Source organism: Montipora foliosa, chromosome 2 (genome assembly GCF_036669935.1).
Source record: "Montipora foliosa isolate CH-2021 chromosome 2, ASM3666993v2, whole genome shotgun sequence".
NCBI classification, from domain to species: Eukaryota; Metazoa; Cnidaria; class Anthozoa; order Scleractinia; family Acroporidae; genus Montipora; species Montipora foliosa.
In genome coordinates, this window is record NC_090870.1 from 872,165 (window position 1) to 894,664 (window position 22,500).

At 39.1% G+C, this 22,500-nt stretch overlaps 3 protein-coding genes across 6 annotated transcripts in view; 2 read left to right on the top strand and 1 right to left on the bottom strand.

Moving 5' to 3' along the window:
• The window catches only part of LOC137988604 (histamine H2 receptor-like), a 12,873-nt gene extending 1,071 nt beyond the window's left edge, over positions 1 to 11,802 (bottom strand). Inside the window, exons 1-4 of one of the 3 annotated variants that reach the window (XM_068834604.1) lie at positions 11,766 to 11,802; positions 7,624 to 7,707; positions 6,500 to 6,574; positions 1 to 1,626 (exon numbers count right to left, since the gene is read on the bottom strand). The exon at positions 1 to 1,626 is cut by the window's left edge and continues 1,071 nt beyond it. In XM_068834604.1, coding sequence (XP_068690705.1) covers positions 503 to 1,576 — 1,074 coding nt within the window. In that variant the 5' untranslated portion in view covers positions 1,577 to 1,626; positions 6,500 to 6,574; positions 7,624 to 7,707; positions 11,766 to 11,802 and the 3' untranslated portion in view covers positions 1 to 502. Of the gene's footprint in view, positions 1,627 to 3,756; positions 3,876 to 4,933; positions 5,111 to 6,499; positions 6,575 to 7,623; positions 7,708 to 11,765 lie in introns of those variants that run through there. The other 2 variants (XM_068834599.1, XM_068834593.1) reach the window with 2 other exon arrangements.
• A 3,244-nt stretch (positions 11,803 to 15,046) lies between these two features.
• LOC137988623 (adenosine receptor A2a-like) lies at positions 15,047 to 16,506 on the top strand. Its single transcript, XM_068834611.1, has one exon. It carries the CDS (start codon positions 15,085 to 15,087, stop codon positions 16,015 to 16,017), a length of 933 nt encoding a protein of 310 aa, XP_068690712.1. The 5' UTR covers positions 15,047 to 15,084; the 3' UTR covers positions 16,018 to 16,506.
• A 2,265-nt stretch (positions 16,507 to 18,771) lies between these two features.
• LOC137988633 (uncharacterized) overlaps positions 18,772 to 22,500 on the top strand; it is a 15,560-nt gene continuing 11,831 nt past the window's right edge. Inside the window, exons 1-3 of one of the 2 annotated variants that reach the window (XM_068834620.1) lie at positions 18,772 to 18,939; positions 20,678 to 21,391; positions 22,153 to 22,284. In XM_068834620.1, the coding sequence (XP_068690721.1) occupies positions 20,689 to 21,391; positions 22,153 to 22,284 (835 nt within the window). In that variant the 5' untranslated portion in view covers positions 18,772 to 18,939; positions 20,678 to 20,688. The remainder of the gene's footprint in view (positions 18,940 to 20,677; positions 21,392 to 22,152; positions 22,285 to 22,500) is intronic. The other variant, XM_068834625.1, reaches the window with a different exon arrangement.

Genomic DNA, 22,500 nt, shown 5'->3' on the forward strand with positions numbered 1-22,500 from the left:
TGTAAAAATCAGAACTTAAAACTTGGATCACTTAGTGTTAAGTCATACCAGCAGGATTAAAAAAAAAAAAAAATCCCCAGATGTGGTCAGTGGGTCAGCTTTCGAGGTTACCTCTGTACAAATGCGTCTTACTTATTTATATCCGCGGATCTTGCTGAATTCTTAACTTAACTATTGACCACCAGTATGCTCCGGATAATAACGCGAGCTAGCTAGGATCAGTCGTCTTGTTCATCTTCGAAAGCGAAAACACATCGTCGGAGATTGGATCGTTTCGAAACAAATCCGAGTGAAGATCGAATCGTTTTAGTCTAACCCTCATTTGAGTAAAGATCAAATCTTTGAATCTTAAGATTGAAGCAGTCTCAGAGAATCTTGCAAATGGATCGAAAACAATTTAAAAAGAGCTTCTGAATAGAATATACCTCTCCCTGCGTTCATTACATGTAACGAAATCTTGAGAAATTGGAATTCAAGACTCAAACTTTTGTGAGATTCATTTTCAAACGGAAGACATGAACACGACCTCTCTTTGGACGCGTTCATTCGACGCTGAGAAATGACCTTTCCTAGGGGAACCCCGATATGTCCCCCTGGTGTAGGACATCCGTAAAGAGGTGGCGGGACTGGACAAAAGCGAACGCTGTAGACTGTGTTCCTTGCAAAGAATCCAAAGCCCAATGGAACGAAATGTCTTTATCATCTCCTTGTTCCTGTAGGCATACACGAATGGGTTTATTGCGCTATTGCCATAGTGACAGAACTTGACAAACTCAAGAAGACGAGTCATCCTTGGGGGGTTCGGGAGACTTTGCGGGTAGTAGGTTGCCATGACAGTGACAACAAAGAGTGGTAACCAAGCAATAACGAAAAGACCTGTGATCAAAGCCACTGTTGCCGACAACCTTATCTCGTTGTAGTAAGCTTTCTTATGCACACGGTGGCATGCGAGTTTCGGCTTAGCGCCCGATCGAGCGTAGACAAAAATAGTAACGTATGCTACTAAGATGATTGTGAACGGAATAAAGAATCCAGTAGCTGTCATGAGGATGGTGTAAGCCTCTTTCCATCGTTTGAACTGGACAGGCTGCAAGATAGAAATGATGCTGGCATAAGCCCACGGTATAACAATCAGAGAATAGAAGGCTCGCGTTGACAGCGTCCGGTGACGAAGTGGCTTCACTATAGCGTAACATCTCTCAATACTTATGGATGTAAGAAGCAGAATAGACGCAGTTCCGATGAAGATATCCACAGTGATATAAAAGAGATAGCTTCCTACTGTGTAAGGTTTATCAGTGTAAGCGCTCAGAAAGATGTAAATCCAACTTGGAATGGACACCAGTCCTACCAGTGCATCACTCACTGACAAGTTAATTATAAGCGTGTTGGTCACTGTTCTCAACTTCCGGTTGACCACAAATGAAGTAAGGATCAGTCCATTTCCGGTAATAATTGTTATTATCAATAAGCAATACAACGCTGTTACGAGGGCAAGTTCAGTAACTGGCTGTCTTAAGGTCGACTCCATCGGAGTTGAGTTTATGCTTGTTGTGCTGTTCTGTACTTCCATCATAAAGATTCTTTCTCTGTCGCAGCAAAGTTACCCTCAGTTATCTTTCTTTCCTAAAACAGTAATATGCAGAGGATATTTTTAAAATATTGGGGCATTGCTAGAGCAAGGTGGATTGGCCATGTTACCCGTCAAGAAGCTTCCATTGCGAAAACTGCTTTACATTGGACGCCAGAAGGGAAATGCAAGAGGGGGCCGCCCCAAGATCACGTGCGTAAAGGGCATGAGTGAGTGAGTGTGAGAGCAAAAAGGATAATTGCTGTCCATTGCCAACTAGTCTTAGGCCCGTTTCAAACGTCGAACTTTACATGTGCCGAATCTAATGCAAATGAGAAAAATATATTGATTTCGCTCATTTGCATTAGATTCGGACACGTAAAGTTCGACGTTTGAAACGGGCCTTAGATACGTTTTTCTTTTTATATCAGAACACTTCAGTAAGCTTTGAGGAGACTGACGTAAATATGCATGATATGCCCCAATATGATAGCTTCTTATTCAGTTAATCAGTTCAAGAGTTCTTTTAAGCTAGCCATTACGTGGTTTTAGATTGGAAAAGCTTCTGTTTAAAAAAAAAAAAAAAAAAAAAAATTGGGCAGGGTAGCAGTTCTTTTAAGCGTGCTCTTATGTGGTATTTTAACAGCTTCTGCTGTTTTGAAGTCTCTGTCAGCCATCTGCTTTTTCAATTTGGTTGTTTTCCGTTTGAGTTGCAAACCAGTCTCACTGTGCCTTACAAGAGCTGCTCCATATAGTACTCCATTTTTAGATCTGATGTATACTATAAATAAGATACGAGGTATCCAGTCGATAAAATAGCTAGAACCCAGCCAAATCAGATATGCTGAAACTAGGCCGAAACGTAATGAGACAGCTAGAATATGAACATGCCATGGTGGCCAAAAGCAAGGACCATCTTTAAGTGCAAGGCATTACAAGGCTACATTGTATCAGGAACCGGAGGTACATTATTTTTTAAAACAAATGAAACCGAAAAAAAATACTCTCTACGAGCTGCCTGGAATAACCAGGGCTGAAAAGACCAGGCAGTCTAGTTTAGGTGGTTTGTTTGTGGCCCATCTTTCGAGATAATGGTGCAATTACAAATGTTGGCAGACAAACAAAAGAGTCTAATGAGATATATTTTTTTCTGTTTTCGCCTCCGTGTTGGTGGCAACGATATTTTGTAGTCAAGTGGAATTTCGCCGTTTGTCAAAATTTTAGACCGCTTTCTTCTGCCGGAGATAAAGCAAATGACTCCTCAAGAAATTCTCTTAAAGTAGAAGTTTTTTCAGCTGTTCTTTGAACACATTATCTGAATGTAGAATTCGATTGAACAGATCTGCAATTTTCAGGCTTGACAATATGAATGGTCATTCAAGCATGAAGCCTTTAAACTATTAAATATGGCGTTACAAGATGGCGTGAAATAAAGCAGTTTTAAGGCTGAACGATCACAGCATCTTAAAAAAAAATTGTTTCGTGGTGAGCACAAATTGCAATTTAAAATAGTGCTTTGTTTCCGTTTGTTTTGTAGAATTAAGGGATGGATTAATTACCTTCCTTAAATTGGTAATACGCGTTTTCCTGTAGCTTAGAAATAGCTGCTTTAAAATGTGGAGCTAGATCGTGAAGATCGGGTTTGTCGTGATTTTCTCACGCCATATAATTATAACTGCAATAGTTTAACAGACTTAACACAATTGAGAAGCTTTGCTATACTTTGGCCGTTTCCTCTTTCGTATGATTCAAACGCGAACAAGACGACGAATTATACGCCAAGACTACGAAACGGCGCGTTTATTGCAGATAATTGGTCATATCACTTTTCGTTCAGACGGATTATGCATCTTGCGTATAAAAATAAAAAGCATCTGAGTTACTAATCCAAATCAAAATGACAATTCTCTGTTACTTTAATTGAAACAATCATACAGAAAGAGTAGATCAAAATAATTGTTGCGGGTTTTGGAATCACAAGAACAGACTGATTTGCAAAAACAAGGTTAAATTAAAAAATCTACATTCTGGCAAAAAGGTAAGGGCAATTTTGTAAATTTGATTTTTTTCGCCGGATTAATTATAAGGATCAAACGAAGGTAACTCACAATGCAAATAAATCTGGGAGCGCCATTACAAATACAAGAAATATTTTAATTCTATCAAGCTGGGCTAAATGTACTTACGATAAACTATCGAGACAGTTCCATGGTGGTACCTCATCTTCCAAACTCTTCTTTCTCGCGAGAAAACGAACTTTTCACGATAATTTCAAGTTGGAGTTAATTGGTCAGATTATAGACTGATTTGCACACTTTCTCACAGAATTATGTTAATGATCTTGTTAAGGTAAACTCGGCACCTATTATTTTCGACAAGTTGCCGTTGACATTGCATTGTGCTATGTGGTAATGCAGCTCATATCAAAAACAATCATTATTGCGCACAACAAAACAAGTGTTTGCTATTTCACCTCTCCGTTTCAGCGTTACGGTATTTACTTGATTAGTTTCAGTCAGTCATGACTGCTACAAAGGAGGAAATTAATTTGAGACGTCAAGTTTGTTTGTGCTAAGGAAATGTCAAATTATTTAATACACAGATATACTTATTAAGAAAAAAGTGTTCACTTGGCTGCCGATTGTTGCTCAATCTTGATTTCAGACTTCCTGCTGAGTCTGTATTGTGATTACTGACAATGTGCTGTTTATTTTCGACACTGCGATACAGTGTATTGCCTCTCTTAACTTCAAGAGGAAGAGAGTGAGCCTTATTCTTCCTCATGTTCGCGAACAAACCTCTCGTGGTTTAATAAAAATGCCGCATCACTCTGGTTGACGGTAGCTCATGTATTTTAATTTAACCGGTTCACGCGAAAAGTCACTCCAGGAATTCAAGCGCTGCATCACAAACATGACCTTTTACTCCACAGCGTCAATCGTTTCCATTACTAAGAATTTCGTTTAGCGAAATGATGCACAACACATTCAGTGTGACGATGTTCTATTGTCGTTTGAAATTCTGGCTAATAAACTACTTTGCGCCAGGCCGGGAGACAACCCTTTTTAACAGTGCATTCCTGGTTTTGTATTCTGTGCTCTAATCTACAGCTTAAAGAGAAAGAATAGTTTTTTTCTTTATGGGCCGCGGGAAATAAATATTTGCCCTGTGTTTAAATTCTCTCTCACCGTCACACAGTATAAGGAGACTTAATTAAATGCATTTTGTTATCTTGAAGTGACTTTTCAGGTACATGTCTACCATTCAGTCGAGTTTCATAAGGATTAGAACGTAAACTAAAAGGAATTGTACAGTACATACGCCTGACAATGCCCGGCAAAACTAGATTTTATATATACAAACCTTTGAGCCCTTTGACTGAGCCCACTTAGAAGGAGCAGCGAATCCGAAATGGCTTCATTCGCATCAAGACGAGATATTCTTGCAAAGCCCCTTAGCAATTTTAGATTAAACGACAGAAACGAATCCGGGAGGAGATCACAAAAGAATGTATTGCAAGACTTTCTTTTGTTACTGCCAATTATTATCATCGGCATATTTTGTTTCCAAATGAGAATAGCTTGTGAACCACAAGGCAGTGCGCTATTAACTCAAAAGCAATTGAACAAACAAACGGGCAAAGAGAAATATTCACCTAAAGGGCATGTTTAGATAGCCTTCCAACGTAAAAGCCCTGAGACAGAAGTTTACTTCGTTTAACGTAACCATTTTTAACTCTAGCTTGCCTAAATACAGCTGAAACAATTTATCCTTTCAAATTTTAAAAAGCTGTAAGAGCTGTTGTAGCGGGTGGGCAACCGGAGAGCAAAAGAAATCTTAAGCTTGCGGGGCGATAAATATCCGTTTATTCCTTTCGATAAAGTTTCTTTAAAACTGAAGTAGGTTCAGTAAGAACTAGAACCAGCAGCTGATTCAATCAATTGGAAATCTTTATTGTACAATGGTTGTTCAAGTTGAAATAATTGTTCTCTTATTTGTCGCCGCTAAAACAAAAACCGTCCTCGTCAGTAAAAGGAAGCGGCCACGATAAAATTTCTCCGAAATAAAATATTTATCAAATATTTATATGCAAACCTCTGTAACATTAGTTCTCTTAGACTAGTAATAAGGTTAGAGTATATTATAACAGCCTGGCATCTTCTTAATGGTGAAAGATTGCGCTTTCTTGTCTCAGTTGTCTTTCTTACTTTGAGTAGTGCCGAGTAGCTAAAAATAAATTGAGTATCAAAGGCTTTCTGACGGTAGAATATGCAAAAGACTTGTTATGGTGACAAGGATGATTTATCATTTCTTTTGTTAAAGTTTGTGCTAATAAACTGAAGTACTTTGTTACCACGTAGCCTGCGAGCATGCTCTCTCTTCGCGGTAGAGAGCCATGGCTTGCAAATTAGTGTTAACGTACATGAACATGAAGTACGATATCCGGGAGCTTAAGCATGCGCGTGTTTGAGACGCGGACGGCAACCGGAAGTGAGCTGTTTTCCCAATTAACTTGTCTTCACACAAGAACATTTACATTGCCAAGTATCTTTTCTCCGTTAAAGATGATTAGTATAAAAATCTGGGAGACATCACTGTCCTAGCGTGCGATTGTTCTCTTCCGATTGCCGTCCGCGCCTCAAAAACGCGCGTGCTGAAGCTCCCTAATATTATTGGGAACTTAAGCACGCCCGTTTTGGAGACGCGGACGGCAACCGGACGAGAACTATTTTCCCTTTTGACTTGTTTTCTATGTAGTTTTTCTCCATTGGAGATGAGTAGTATAAAAATCTGGGAGACCCCACTGTCCTGGCACGCGAAATTTTCTCTTCTGGTTGCCGTCCGCGTCTCAAAAACGCGCGTGCTTAAGCTCTCTAAATTACCGAGCGCGCCGTACGTCATTAGAGCTTCAGAAAGAAGAAAGCTTACCATGGGAAAACGTCGAACTCCTCGGCAAAACTTGAATCTGTGTTTAATATCCCATTAGATGCGGTTTACTTGCCGCTGGAAATCAAATTCAAAATAATGCAGCTCACTGACATAAAAAGCAAAGGCAAGAGAAACGAGCGCAAGTGATGCAAGGAACTTCTTCAACTCTTTATGTAGATTTTCTTGGCTACCGTTTTAAAATTTAATAACGGCCAAAGTACCTTTTCTTATCACGTTTCACTCTTGCTAACCTTCTTGTTGTTAATTCCTCGAAACAATCGTTTTAACTCCCTATATTCTTCTTTAATACTGTAATGCCATTAAACGCGGACTGTGCGAATCTTCCGCTAATTGACAGTTCGGAGATAAATCCCTTAGAACGTAAAGTTACACCAATAGAATAATGCACTCCTAATTTCTCAGTGTTGAAAATTTTGACCTACTCATCAATTAACACTGTTGAAGAGAGCTCTGCATAAAAGTCTTATTTAGTGCGTTAGGAAAGCTAGTAGACCGAGATAATAAGTTAGTCAGTTTTCTTAGGTGAAATTGATCATCATTATCTCTGTCTTCATCTGATTGTGTGAATACGACGCTAAATGTGAACTGCTTCAGAGCGATAAATATTTGTTTATTATTTTACGATAAAGTTTGTTTAAAATTGAAATCGGTTGGGGATGACAACTAGAACCAGCAGCTGATTCAATAAACTTGAGTAATTGTGTTTTGTGTAAAAATTTGTGGTTGAAATTCACGGCAAAAACTAAAAGACCCTCTTCAGTAGAAACAAGCGTTTACGGTAAAATTGCCCCCGTAATATTTATAAACCAACCTTTGTAATATTTCTTCTCTAGTAATAAGGTTGGAGTATATGGCGGCCTAACATCTTCTGAACGGTCAAATTCTTCGTTTCGTCAGTGTAATAGGTGAACTGAAGTAGCTTTACATAAAAACTATGTTAAGATTTTCGGAAGCAAAAATCAAAAGGGACAATGATGAGTTATCGTTTCTTCTGTTAAAGTTTGTGCCAATAAGAAGTATTTAGTTTTAAAATTTTATGAAGTACGATATCCGATATTACCGAGCCAGGATACAGCATTAGTACCAGAAAGAAGAAAGCTTACCAGCGAAAAACGTGGAATTCCTCGGCAAAACCGCTTTAATCTGTGTGCAACAGTATCCTATTAGATCCGGTTTAGTTGTCAGCCCTGGAAATAAGATTCACAAATACTACAGCTCACCATTGACACAAAAAAACAAATCAATGATTAAAGGCAATGGAGGAGAAACGGGCACGGAAAACCGGTAAGTCGGCTATTGATGCTTTAAGAAACTTCTTCAACACGCTATGTAGATTTTCTTGGCTACCGTTTTAAAATTTAATTATTGTCAAAAGTACCTTTTCTTATCACGTTTCACTCTTGGTGACCTGCTTGATTTTAATCCCATGAAACAATTGTTTTCATTCGCTATATTCTTCGTTCATACTGTAATGCCATTAAACGCGGACTGTGCAAATCTTCTAATTGACAGCCGCATTTAGGGATAAATCACATAGGACGTAAAGTTACACCAAAAGAATAATACACACATTATTTCTCAGTGTTGCACAAATTGACCTAACTCATCAATTAACATTGATGAAAAAAGCTCTGCATAAAAGTCTTTTAGCGCGTTAGGAAAGCTAATGGAGGGGGGACATTGTGGGTTGCCCAATATCATTTCCGTGTCAAAACTGCAAATCCCGAAATACCGCGTTTAAAAAAATACCGATACCAAAATTAATATGTTCTGTATTTTCTTCTCCATGTTGCTCCGCCCGCGCGGATTGCCTTTGTCAGTACAGCAAACGATTGTTAATACGAATCGCGCTCGCAAAGCGTGATCTCGCACCACGGAGTAAGGTTGCAGAGTTTCAAATTTCCCCCTGGAGCAACCGGAAGTCTCATAATTCCGTGACGTAGTTTCTGCACCGAGTACCGTGAACCAAAACATACGATAACCTCTTTCCGTAGGGTTTGATCATACCGCAATTCCGAACTTTCCGGACTACAATGCTAAAAATTAACGGATACCACATTTTCGCAGACTCCAATGTCCCCCTCTTTAGTGGACAGATAATAAGTTAGTTTGCTTTAGTGAAATTTATATCTGTCTTTATCTGTGTGAATATGTCGCTAAATACAATGAGTTTTGAACTGGCGGCCTACTATTTAAAGTTGGGAAATAGACCCCAACTATAAGTGGAAAATTTTTCTTGTTTTCAGCATACTTTTCAGGCATTATGTGGGATATTTATAGCGAAGGTTTTCCAGTGTATCTCAATTCAGGATTTTTTTTTTATCAAAAGAGACATCTGTATCCAACAACAAGTAGGTAACCGCAAAGGTGACCAGAGAACTACGGGACTCTACGGATTAAGTTGGATATTCTTTCGGTAAACCAAAAAAGTAGAGTCGTCTATAGACTGTAAGCTATCGTCTGACGTGATTTCAACTCGAAAATTCCACAATTTCTTTCACGAGTTTTTGCTAAATGAACGTGTGAACAGTATTCTTTGCTTGCCATTTACTCTGGTGTCGGGTCAACGCTATTTCATTTATTCAGTCGGAATAGGATAAAAAAAGTAACCACTGATTTCTCTGAAATGTTATGTTCATTAATTCTGACTGCGGACAATGCCTTATGGAGGGCATTCTTAGGTTAAATCCGCGATTTGTTTCTTTTTACTGCTTCGGAATAAAAGAGGTCATCATTATATGAATAAATGAAAAGTGAAATGACAAAGAATGGTACCTCAAGCCATTCATTATCAACGTTACCACCGTCTAAACATTGAAAAGTAAAAAATAAAAGCCTTCCACATTCTCACGTAGAGACGACTACTAATTAATAATTTTGCCCTATAAATCAATTCTATGTAGAGTAAGTAACTTCTTTGAGTGACTCTAGCGCAAGGAGTATCCGCGTTCTTGTACTAAAATATATTACTGCTCAAAATGGAGACAAAAAACTCGTGAGGGAAAATAAAAGAAACGCTTATGAGTCTTAAATAACCACAATTCACCTCTTGAAAGGATTTAATTGGCCATTTGTTTCAACCACAAGTAACAGCGGCTTTCATGGCCCTTCACCGTCCACTTGTCTAAGGCCGGCGATAGCAGTTTTCTTTAGTTCGACCTAGCACGTTTAAAATAAATAAATATTTGGAAGTATCACGGTAAACATAAGGAACAAAATCATGGAACTGGTATCAAATAAATTACTACTGAATTTATACACTTATCTGTGACTGTGCTTGTCGAGTTCATTAACAAGTCTAGTTTTAAGGATGCTCGAGGTATATAGAGGTATAGTGCGTCCACCAATGTTTTTGCGTGTACTATAACACGATACTCAAACACTAAAGCTTCCTACGTATTGCCTCTTTTTGTCAAGTCTTTAAATTTTTTTTTTTACTCTGTTAACCATCCGTCACTAGGGTAAAATGTCCTTAAAATAAGCCGTGCGTCCGCGAAACGAAACAAATTGATCTCAAGTAGGTCCTTTTTCAGGACAAGTCCCCGTAAGGAGAGATTTTAAGAAAACTTCAATAGCAACACGCACACCAATAATTCTTAATGCCGGAGAGAAACTGAGATGTCTTGCGTAAATTTGCTTTACATACTTTTGGAACATTAATTTGCTGTTTTCTGAAATATCAACATAAGACATTCATTTTGCCGCAGAAGAATGCACAGAGCTTAAAAATCCTCCAAAAAGGGGTTGGAATCGTCATCAAATTGGCCGACAACGGAGCAACAATAGTTGTTTGGTAGACTGACCTTTACCAACCGTGGGGCGGATCTAAGGGGGATGGTGAAGGGGGTGCGCGCTCCCCTCCCCCTCCCCCTTCCTGAGATGACCTGCGGCTTTCTAATACAACTGCCATTCTGGAAGATAAATAAAACCTCACCAGTCGGCTACATCATTCCTTTAAGTGGTGCAGCTCCTCCTAAGAAAAATCCTGGATCCGCCCCTGCAACTAGTGGCCATTTCGACAGCTTACCGACACTTCTTTCTATACGCGCAAGTGCAGTGATCCTCGCAGTTATCTGGAATATTTAACCAATGGTCTCTTATAGCCAGGTGATCTGGTGACGTAATTTGGAGGACTGGGAAGAAAAATTTTATCGCCGTATCCCACAACCGCGCGCGGCCTTAGGTGTTGTTTCCAAACTCCCTGAAGTATTTAACTCAACAGATCATTCCGTGTCTACCACATTTCCTTTTACTGAATGAACATTCAAGTAGAACCGACGAATTCTAACCTCGCCTCTGCCATGTTGAATTCAAAAATAAGGCCGCGCGCGGTTGTGGCATACGGCGTCAAAATTTTTCTCCCCAGTCCTCCGAATTACGTCACCAGATCACCTGGCGCCCTCATCGGGATTCGAACACATGACCTCTGCGATGCCGGCGCGAGGCTGATAAATACGGAAACGCGAGAGTTCCGACGACTAAGAAATTCTAAGAAATTTTGACGATGATCAAGGAACTTAAGTCTGAGTTTCGATAGGCCGAGTTGGCCAGGAATGGATCTGAACTAAAAGCAGAAGTTTAAGTACAAGAAGAGACGCAAGTGTAGATGATTCTTAGATATGTGCGATTGAAAGGTTGATAATCGATGTGTTTTGTGACTCCTGCTCAAACCGAAGCTACTACATGCGGCAATGCATTCTGGTCGCAGCGCGGTGCATTCTGGTCACAAGCGCAATGCATTTCGGTAAAAAGCCAGCAAAGCCAAAAACATGGACATTTCGCGCAGTGCGTTTGTTTTAAATTATGATTATGTTGCTGCTTGCACGCTTCACTCGGTAGCTGCAATGAAATGAACTCCGCGCGCCGCAGGCACCCGTGCGGAGCCCCGTGATTAAGAAATTAATATTGGTTTTGGTTATGACGTTAACGTACGAGTGTCCGTCCGTACGTTCAACTCTCATTTCAAGCCAATACGCAAAATGTTGCCCTGCTGGAACCCGGGTTCTTAGTGAGAAGTTGTATGATTAACGTATCCATCTGACAGTGCATTTTAATAAAACAAACAACAATTTTGAAGAAAGAAGAAAAAAAAGAGAGAGAGCGCGATGCTCAACGTAAAACAGAGTTAATGTTAGCACGCGACTTGAAACAGGCGAACGATCAGTGACAACCAATGACTGAGAGAGAACGAGAGAAAAGACGGAAAAATTCATGCTCATTCACAACCTTGTATGCCTTACCGTACCTTAGTCTCCAAGCCGTTCCAGTCGAGACTGTAATTATAACAAATTCATCCTTAAATCTTCGTTGGCATAATCAATGATAACAGACGCTCATGCGTAGTAACTGACGTTACATGCACTTTTCCAAATGGGATGAAATAACATCTTATTCAATTCTTCCACAAAATCTGTGTTAAAGCGCATCAAAGAAAATGAAAAGTAATTCGGAGTAAGCTGGGGGTCATCTTTCAGTATAGTGATAGATCGTGATGGTCCTTGGGGTGACAAACGGTGATCATTTGGTCATCGTGTGACAAGCGTGTGTCCAAGTTATACTAACCTGACGGGTAAAATTCCAAATGAAATGAAACAGAAAGATCTGAGGAAAGCAAAGAAACTGAAAAGTAACGTTGGGGTAAGGATGACCAACTGTTGATCATTTTTTAGAAACTGTCTAGTCTTTCAATAAAATTATTTTCATACAACAGTTTTTGGTCGTACGTAAAAAGCGCTCAAAGAACATCCATCAGTTCATTAGGCCAGCCATTCTATGCCTAATGATTTTAACTTGTTACTGTCTCGGTGATCAAGTCGCTATTTTCAAGTCAGCATTTGATCTTTATATTTATTCATGCATCCAGGGTTTTCGTATGAGGCCAGAGGGTGGGCGTTTCGTCCTGTTGTTTACCATTTCACATCCGATACTTCGAGGTTATAAATTGAGATCAGTTGGCTTTCTTTTTTTTTTTTTTTGGACTTGGGTATGTTAGGAAGCCATGGGCTGAAGAAACACAAGACAATCGCGCAACAGAGCCTTCAAACGATGAAGAAGTCAGGAATGTGGTCGGCTTGGCAATGAGACAGTCATTTGGAAGAGCAACCTGTAATAACCAACCAAGGAAGTAATTCTCTCCGAGATAATCAGTTAACATCGGTATGTGGAATTTTAAAGCTTGATCCAGGTGCAATTGAATCGTGAAGGTTTACGAGGAATCACTTTGAATTCTTATTCGCGTGTGCACCACTGATTACTGACAGCAATCATGGAACAATTTGCTTAAACCATCCAAGCTAGCGGTCACTAATAAGCACAATTCAGTACACTGTCGCACATGTAGGAGGAGCAAAGCTCTTTAATTTTATCATTTTAGTCTAAAAACCATCCCAATAAGTGGAATCACTCGTACAGAAGACGTCGTCCCTTCTCCAACACAAAAACTCTTCAACAACCTCTTTGACTATGAAACAGTTTGATGGATAAGAAAAAAAAAAGGTAAAAAAAAAAGGTATATTTAGGAGACATCTTTTCAGACTGATTATCCTGCACGGATCATGCGAAAAACAGATAACTCAGCCGGATAACCAACATAACTTCAACTAACATTACCTTCATGAAGTGGTCCAGCCTATGTCCCGTCATGAGCCACAAAGGGATTAGTTCGAACAGCCATACGCCGAGACCAAAACCACAAACTTATCTGATAAAAACCCTTACACAACACTCGATAATATGAAGTAAAGCTATGATCCTCGCAGTTATGAACGCAATTTTAGCAATTGTGTAGAGAAGCCTGAAAAATTCAGGTTCAAACCCGGTTGAAGTCCTGAAATTTTCAGGCTTCTCTACGCAATTGCTAAAATTGCGTCCATAACTGCGAGGATCATAGCTTTACTTGATTTCATATCCACAGTTCAGTATATGATTAATTTCATATATATTATTTAGTTCACGCTGTTTCAGCAATCACTTGGCAATCTTCCGAGGAAGAAATATATACACTCGGCTCTTTGAACTGTACGACGGTCAATTCGAATTCCTCACAACGCACAAAGCCTCATTGCACAAAAGTCAGTTAATTAAGAGATAGTTCGATGCGAACTGGATTTGATCTTCGGGAACAACTTTTAGCGCGCGTAAATAAAACATTCAGCATTCATTCTTTGAAGGCCCCGTCCGTAATTAAGCTTTCCGCTTTCGTTTGAAAACGCAACTTTTTATTCGCGGATTGGCTTTCCACTCACACGTATCCGGTAAAACACTGATCGAAAACACAATTGCCCGAAAACACTCTTCAAATTGGAAATTGTTGAAAAGGTTCTTTTAGACAGTAAAAACGGAACTTTTGAAAAACGATGGCATTACATTATTGGATCCAGCCTACCTCGTCCATGCATGTTGCGGGCTCGTTTTACTGAGAAATGCGCATGCTCCTTCAGCAGCATTAGCGTTTTAGCGCATTCTTGTGGAAACACCATTTGAAAACGCTACGTTTGGACAGACTTTTTTTTTTTTGAAAACGGAAAAAAAATTTACGATTTGCGTCCAAACGAAGTCATTTTGAGTTCATATCTTTGCACCACGATAATCTGCTCCAAAACAAACTCTCCTACATGACAAATAGAAAGGCTTTGAGACAAAAGAAATAAATAAAACCATTAAGATCAAAGTGTTCATTTTACGGAACGGCATACAATTGATATTAATTTTTACCAGTCCGAAGCCTATTTAGATCCATTAAGCCACTGTGTTTTACCCGAAACAATTAATTTGAAAGAGAAAGTATCAATCTCTACCACATAGCAACACAACGTTTTAATTTTAAGTTTTACAAACACCCTCTAGTTTTAAACTAGTTTTTCAATAAATGTCAATTAAGATAGCAATCTAAACTGAAAACACCATTTACCCCGAAAATACCCTATGATGTTTTTGGGCGAAATATTCGCGAGGTCCGGCATGCTCGTCTTTCACTAATTTGTACGGACCTCCCACGAGAAATTTCTCTCTGGTTCGGTGGTTGCTGTGATGCCAAGTGGCTTTGCAGAAAGACACAATGAATGAACGAGTCGAATACATTGAAATTTCAAAACTAGCTTCAGACACTCTCTAATGTACTTTTGTTGATATACTGCTGATTTCAAAGACGGTCTGCCGGATCCTTAATGCAGTTAATTTAGAAGAAGTTATCGCACTGAAAGCGATTAACAATACATCTGTTGACAGTTCCTTTCATTTTAATCCGAAGCAACTAATGCCTTTTATGGTGCGACTCCTAGAAAACAAAAGAAACTTTTAAACTGGAAAAATTAGTGCCGCCTGATAAAACAAAACTATGTATTTCTTCCTTTGAAACTAGATAAGCTCTTCACATTTCGGCACCTTTATTTTGAGTTCAAACGGATGGACTTCAGAAATTTCTCGAGAAGAGTACACAATTATTCAAGATTAAAATTAGTTTCTTTTTGCACAACACTTACTGAACTAGTTTAATTCGATTCTGTACGCATTCAAACTGCTGCGAATGTTTGTAAGTTAGTGAATCACAGAAGATTTACTTGGTAATGTACGAGCCATATAAAGCAGAGGAAGCAGTGCGGGAGACAATTCTTCTTGTATTGATGTTAATTATTCTGTTTGGAAACGCTTTAATTTTAGTAGCGTTTTTGAAAAGCCCCAGGCTTCGAACAGGATCAAACGTGTTTATCGCTGGATTGGCTGCATCGGACTGGCTTGTGGCGGCTTTGGCTATACCCCTGTACCTCGTAACTCTCAAAAGTGATTCACCAACCAGTTTGTTGATGAGGTTCTACATATCGCTGGATATATTTAGCGCAACAGCTTCAGTATTTCATTTGATATCAGTGACAGTTGAGAGGTATATTGCCGTTGTAAAGCCTTACCTTCACCACGCACTTCTTGTCGAGTCCTACTGTCGTGTACTGGGCGTGGTCTGGGTACTTTCCTTGATTCTGTCTTGCCTTAATTTCGTTATAACGCCCAATGTCGACAAAAACTACCCGTTCTACGTTTTCGTGACAGCTCTTTCTTTGGCATTGCTCATAATTCCATCACTGAACTTTTTTATCTTCATTGTTGCTCGAACGATTATCAGAAACACTATTGAACCCGAGCAAGAACAAACAAGAACCAACAGAGTAAGATCTTTTAGCAAGTATCTCCGCGAGCGAAAAACGGCCGCGACGCTCGCAATAATCTGTGGGACATTTTTCTTGATGTGGCTCCCACACGTGATAGGGGTTTTCGTGTTCAAGTTTTGTTTCTCCTGTAATTTAGCCCCTGTGGATATTGGTCGCGTTGTGTTTTTTATCAAATTTGCCCAGTATGCCAACAGCGCTTTGAATCCATTTGTGTTTGCTTTTCGTGATGCTGGAATAAGAAGGACCATTAAATCTTTTTTGGCGAGTTCCTGGTTCAATGTGATGGAGCCTCTGCGGCGAATCAGCTCTACTCGCGAAACAACAAGCCAGCAGTGAGATGAGTTGACCTATACAGTTGCCACTGTAAAAGCACCATAGATGTTACGTTGTTTTTGACACTGAGCCATGTTAATATCACGTTCTGTTGTACAAACAATGCAATAAAAAATCAGACATAAAATAGATTGACACCCTATGGTGGACTTTCTGTTTGCTACTTTCCTGTTGTGTAGCACGACAAAATAGCACTTATTTACAAAAACAGATCTCGGGTAAACGCTATTCCGTTGTATATTTTGTTCTATAGTACTAACAAATATATGATAAGGCAGATTATACCTTTAGACAGATATTTGTCTTTACAACAACTAAGATGTTCATGCTGTATTTTCTTGATGTGGCATCTAAGGTCATGCCTTTCTTTTTGCACGTTAAAGTGCTTTTCAATTCTGAGGAACTGTTATGAAAGTGTCGTGCTACCTATTTGTAAATATGATGAACCAAAATGGTCAAAGTTATCATCTTAGTTTGCACAGAATAAGCCGTTTGAAAATGTTCATACACATTCTTTATCTTATTGTGATTATTGTTTTATACGTAAACACCGCTTATAATTTCGGTCATGTTTTCAAGACTCCCTTAGCCCGGAAATTTGCGAACATTTAAGGTTAAGTAAAAATCTCGTTTATCATATCTTGAAGACCCCAAAACAGGAATCTTTTTTCGTTAAGAATAGAAAATCTATTTCCTTTTTAGAATATACTTAGTTCATATATTTGACCAGCGGAATAGACTAAAAGGAAAGTTGTTAAGGAAATGTTCATCGCAGTTGGAAAAATAATCCAATTTTCATTTCGGCAAGTCCATTGTCGTTTGTCCTTTAGTGCGGAGTGCATATGCAAAATTTAAAATTTTCTTCCTGTTTGCACGTTTACTTGCAAAATTTGTTCTTAGTCGCTATTTGTACTTCAGTGCTTTTTGACCATTAGCTCATGATTCGGTTGTTGTTTTCAAACTAAACAATTTGGTGGGGAACTGATGCACTTTTTTTACAATATGGCGATGTAGGTTGATACAACCGTTTGACAATCATAGCTCAGGGAAGGTTGGAATAGAAGAGCATGGAGAACTAGCTGTTATTGTTGACGTGAATGCATCTGTTGTTCAGATTTAATTATTTGCTGCCGCAGTGAGTGAGCCTGAAGCGAACGAACCAGACAGCTCACTAATTGGGAGAACACATTTTTCTTCGAAACGCAAGGGATTGTGGTCAAAGGAGCAAGGAATTGTGGTGAAGCGCGAATGCAGGAATTAAGATGCGCGGTATGATCTTGTTACACAGAAGATTAGAGCTTGCTCAGGCTGTTTTTCATTTAGCTTATCTTATACCATAGATAGTTTCCCTATCACGCAGCAAAAAGATAAATTCGAAAAGGCCAAGAACTTGGAATGTTGTAGGAAACAAACCACTTCTCCAATTCTCAGGTCTATGCGGTAAATCTGAGTTATTTGTCGAAGTTGTCTAAGCGGCGTTTCACACAACGTTATAGATTCTTGTTTGGAGACGACAGTGATTAACGAAAACATCTAGCGTTTACTTTTTGCTTATGAGATAAAATAAATGTGTATCAACACATGTCCTAATACACTTGAAAGGCTCACCATGGTCACCATGTAATAGGTAACCATGGCAACAAAAGAGCCGTCCAAAAAACACTCTATATTAGACTTTACATGCTTACATCTAAAAAAAATTGTTGAAACTGGTTTGGAGCCCCCTTAAATCACGGGTTTCCCTTCGTATACGTTTTTACATACAAATCTTATGCGTGCTCTGTACGGGAAATTGTTCATTTATTTCTTCTTTTTTTCCAATGTTTAACAATTATTGGGCGAGGTTGAGCAAAATGTCATGATTTGTCAATGGCGAGCAGATCAATTATTTGCCGAAGACGAAGGCTGAGGCAAATAATTGATCTGCGAGACACTGACAAATCACGATATTTTGCGATAAGCGAGTTCAATAATTGTTTTATCGACCACCGAGTTATTTTATTTTAGTTTTGTTTCCAGGAAGCGGTAAGCGCGCGCTGCCTTGCAGGAGTCGAGTAATGACAGAAATCAATTGGTTTCCTTCTCAGCATAATTTTATTTGTAGAATTCAAATTGCACTTACAGTCAAACGTTCAATAACAAAATGGAGGCATCAACACAGCTGAAGAATTTCACAGCCTTGAAGGACTTGAAATCCGGATCCGAAAAAGGGGAAAATGCGGTATTCATTGATGAAGAAGCTTTAAAAGATGCTCTCCGACAGTCACACAAGCCTGAGAGCGTAGTTTCAATTACACATGAGCAGAATATTACTTGCAGCAAAACACTTATTTGTAGGCAGTTATTTTGCAGGTCACATGGTGGGCTCTCGGTCAAAGAAAAGGAAGGAAAAATACATCGAATGATAAAAAGCTTTCTTGTAGCAGAGTTGACAATGACAACTGGACGGGTTGTTCATTTGACATTCGTCTAGCTTCTAGTGTACCTTCTGCTTTTTCTGCTGCAGTATTGGAATTCTGTCATTAAAACTGAAATCTTTTGATTGAGTACGACCTGGTTATCTGCGTGCTGTGTGGTGGTTGTGAATTGAGTATCTAATGCAATTTCAAAATAAAATATTATTTTATATTGTGATGTGATTGGTCAAAGCCTTTTTTTTGTTTACGGCACTCAATTGAAATCCGTTCAATAACTTCACTTGTGTCTTGAAAAGACTTGAACAACGGAATGCAGGTTGCACACTATGACGTTACTTGTCACGTGATCTGGAAGCGTGAATACAAAGATCACGAAAGTCTTCTCTTTGTGAGAGAAAAAAACTCAGGGATTTTGAAAGCCGCCGTAAACAATGAATCCTTTAACGCAAAATCGTGGGACAACATTGTGATGCAACATTTCAAATTGGGGTTACCGTTCATTCGTAAGGTAGGAGACAGAAGGCTTCTTTCTCAATTGAGTGATATCATTGTTCAACCAGCGATGGTGATGATGAATATTTTAAATGAGTGTGAACAAAAAATTGTCAGCTGTGAATTAATTGCCTCAAAGCTACATGAAGCTAGCTGAATATGTGAAAGACCTTTTTTCCCTGGCAATCTCCATTTTGGCCTCTATTATTAGCCGATAAATCACATTTGCTTTCCTTAATTGAGAGCACGTGGAAAATGAACAGGTGGAGTTCTTCAGCAGGTTCTGAATCGCATGGCAATCGAAGCATGTCAAGTGGTAGCAACATACTTAATTCTTGAATAGTTGGCAGGTGTTTGGAGTGGTTTACAGTCCAACGAACGAACCCATGGGACAGTTCGTGGGGTATATGCAAAATGTAGTGTTCTATACTTTACTAGGCCTCTCTATTTTGTCTTGCGAGTTTAACCTTCTCCTGTACCCCAAGCACGAACTACCTCCTGGGTCTCCGAGGATGAGTCGAATCGTTATATCTTCACTTTCGCTTTTTTATTCACCAGAGCTTTTAATGACCTGTTTCACAAGAGCTGTAAAAACGTCCAAATCCAGAAATACCACCTATAAAACTGAACGAGCCGTTTATTTTCATATCATCATTTCAAAAAAAGGAAAACGTATTTAAGGTGGCTTAAACCGGTTTCATCAATTTGGAGGGAATGTCTTATTAGAAGGACTAACTATATAATAGACACAATACTGTTTCACTTTACGGCACTTTTATGGTACCAAATATAATACCAATAATTTCTTAACAAGATCCACATATTAATGTGACATAATAAACTACTATGGTAACAAAAGAAACATCTAAAAAAGCTCTATATTTTGTCTTTAAGCACTTATATCTTAAATACAAACTTAGTGACCCCCATTTTTTTTTATGACAAGCAATTAGCAAAAGCACCCTACATCAGTTTTATCTTTAAACACGAATATATCAAAAAAAAAACTCTGTGACCCCCATTTGTTATTGCTGCATGGAGAGTGATTAGTATGCTAAGATGAAACTCTTCTCAAACTGAGTTTAAAAAAATTATCAGGAGCGGATTCAGAACCACCTTAACATTTTCCAGTTGTAAAGATGGCTCTTAATCATGATCTGTTCCATAGCTTTGCAGAGAGTTCTATCTTAGCATGCTAATCTAACCAATAAAAAATTGGGTTCACTGAGCTCTTTTTTAAGATATGCGTGTTTAAAGACAAAATATAGGGTGCTTTTGGATGCTTTTTTTTTTTGCCATGGTAAACTATTACGCCACATTAATTAACCAGTGGCTGCATCTTGTTAGGCAATTATTGTTATCTCCTATGGTATCATAACTTTACCCGTTACATAAAGCAGTTGGGTAGACTTAATTCTTGCGGGAAATGGTACACAAAAATTTGGTTTTGATAATGCAAATTGACCACCGTACATGGATTCTAGAAGCTGACGTTTCGAGCGTTAGCCCTTCGTCAGAGCGAATCCAGTTTGTTGAAAGTGTTAAAACTGGTTTAAGCCTCCTTAAAGGTGTCATAGCTTCAAAATCCCTCCGTGTTTTACGTCATAACCCGAAAAAGGCCCGAAAACTTTCGGGACTTCCCAGAAAATCACATAAGAACTGGATTCAGTCGCAGGCCGCCCATGGTCCTCTTTGAGACAGTGTCCCGGCCTAGCCTTTGTTTTCAACCGCTATATAATTCCTTCATTTGACAGAGGTGCTTCTTATGAGCCGACTATTGAATAGTCAAGATGGAGAAGATCTCTACTTATCTAACGCTGACCACTTTAATGAAGAGATTATGCACAGGAAGAGGTTGATTCCCTCACTTCACCAAACGCTACAGTCCCGCGTTCACAGGGTTGGCACTCTGAAAGGGTTGCCTCGTCTATTTCTCTTGAAAAGAGCCTTCTGTTTATACTGGGGAGTCATAATATCTCTATTTATTTACCTGAAATGGTACTATCCTTTATATCTGACGAGAACTGCCATTCGGAGCACAGTTCAGGATTTCAGCACAGACTGGTGTCGAATGCGTAATGCTAGAATAGACTGGAAACGAATACGCGAACCTTGCGAAGGAAACACAGTATATGAACAGCATCTACCAGGGTGGGGTGAGGAAAACAGAACAAACGGACGTTATAGCTTTGTCGAGTCGGTGGATATTAGACCAGCTGGGGAGTTCAGCAGGATTACATTGCAGAGCCTTACAGCTTACGGCGATCCTAAGGCAGTTGGTGGAGACTACTGGCGGGTTTTCATTTCCGGTCCAACTGGATTCGCGCCCACGGTGTTTGATAACGGAAATGGATTTTATGAGATTTTGTTCTTGGTTCTTCATCCTGGAAATTATTGCGTGTCCGCGGTTTTAGATCACTCTATGTGCGAGGGCATGAAAGATCCTCCCGACTACTGGTTTATTTCGGGTAAGGTGATATTTTGATTGTTTTGTCGTCGTACAAATACCCCAGTTTTGATATGTAGAAATAACATAACTTGAGTGGCCTATATATTAGTACCTTCATCAGTAAATTTATTTTGTTTTAATTTAGGCAAGCCTAGCCTAGTCTGCGATTTGAATAGGACGCTCCAGAGCAGTCTTTTAAGGCCTTTTAGTACATTTGCATTTTTGCATACCTTAGTACCTGAGATTTCAAATCGTTCCTCCGGAAGACGAGTTCTTGGGACTGTACACGAAAAGTATTCAAAGCCTTCAAAGAGCAAAGTTCTTTAATAAAGTCACAATATTGGAAGGAATTTAACTGCAAGTGTAGTGGTACCCCGTCAAAGTACTGATCAGGTAGAGTCGTTGCGAAAGCAAACAAACGTGACTCAAATAAATCTTACGAATGCGATTTTGCTGCAATGTTGTCCTTTGATGACCGATTCGAACGAAAAAGACTTGAACAGTATGTAAATTTTGGCAGCTTATATTATATAACCCAATCCAAATCATGTTGGACCAACATCCAATATCACGTTGGTTAAGAGATACCGAAACCTAATAGTACAGGTTTCCGTGGTATTTAACGCCGTTTAGCACTAACCATGCCTCGATTCTATTAACCCGGGCCTAAACGTCAGTACTTAACCCTAGTTAATTAGCCCTTAATTTGTCCAGTGACAGATCAGCAAAAGGCCCTATTTAGGAGTTGTTATAACTACAGGCTGTTTTTTTAATTTATAGGAAACATACATGGCAGCAACCAGTCTCCGGGAATTCTAAAAGGAAAGCAAGTTTACTTAATGCAACCTTTGATGGGTGGTGAACCGCTGTGCTTCAACGTGCCTGCTAGCCATGGACCAATGATAAGAGATGGTAGGAAACCACAATTTGTCACTTGTTTTAACTTACAATTAAAATTACGTGATCTTTATTGAGCTGTGTCTTTTATCCCAGGGATGTTTTCCTCGAGTGTTACTATTTGAAGTAATCTGAACAGCTCCTGTCTTTTTCCCTTTTTGTCACCTTTAGTGTAACAAATTTAGCACTATTTAAACCTCTAACGAAATTTAAATGTAGAATCGAAGACAC

Coding starts and splice junctions, on each gene's coding strand:
- LOC137988623 (XM_068834611.1), top strand. CDS start 15,085: ATGTACGAGCCATATAAAGCAGAGGAAGCAGTGCGGGAGACAATTCTT.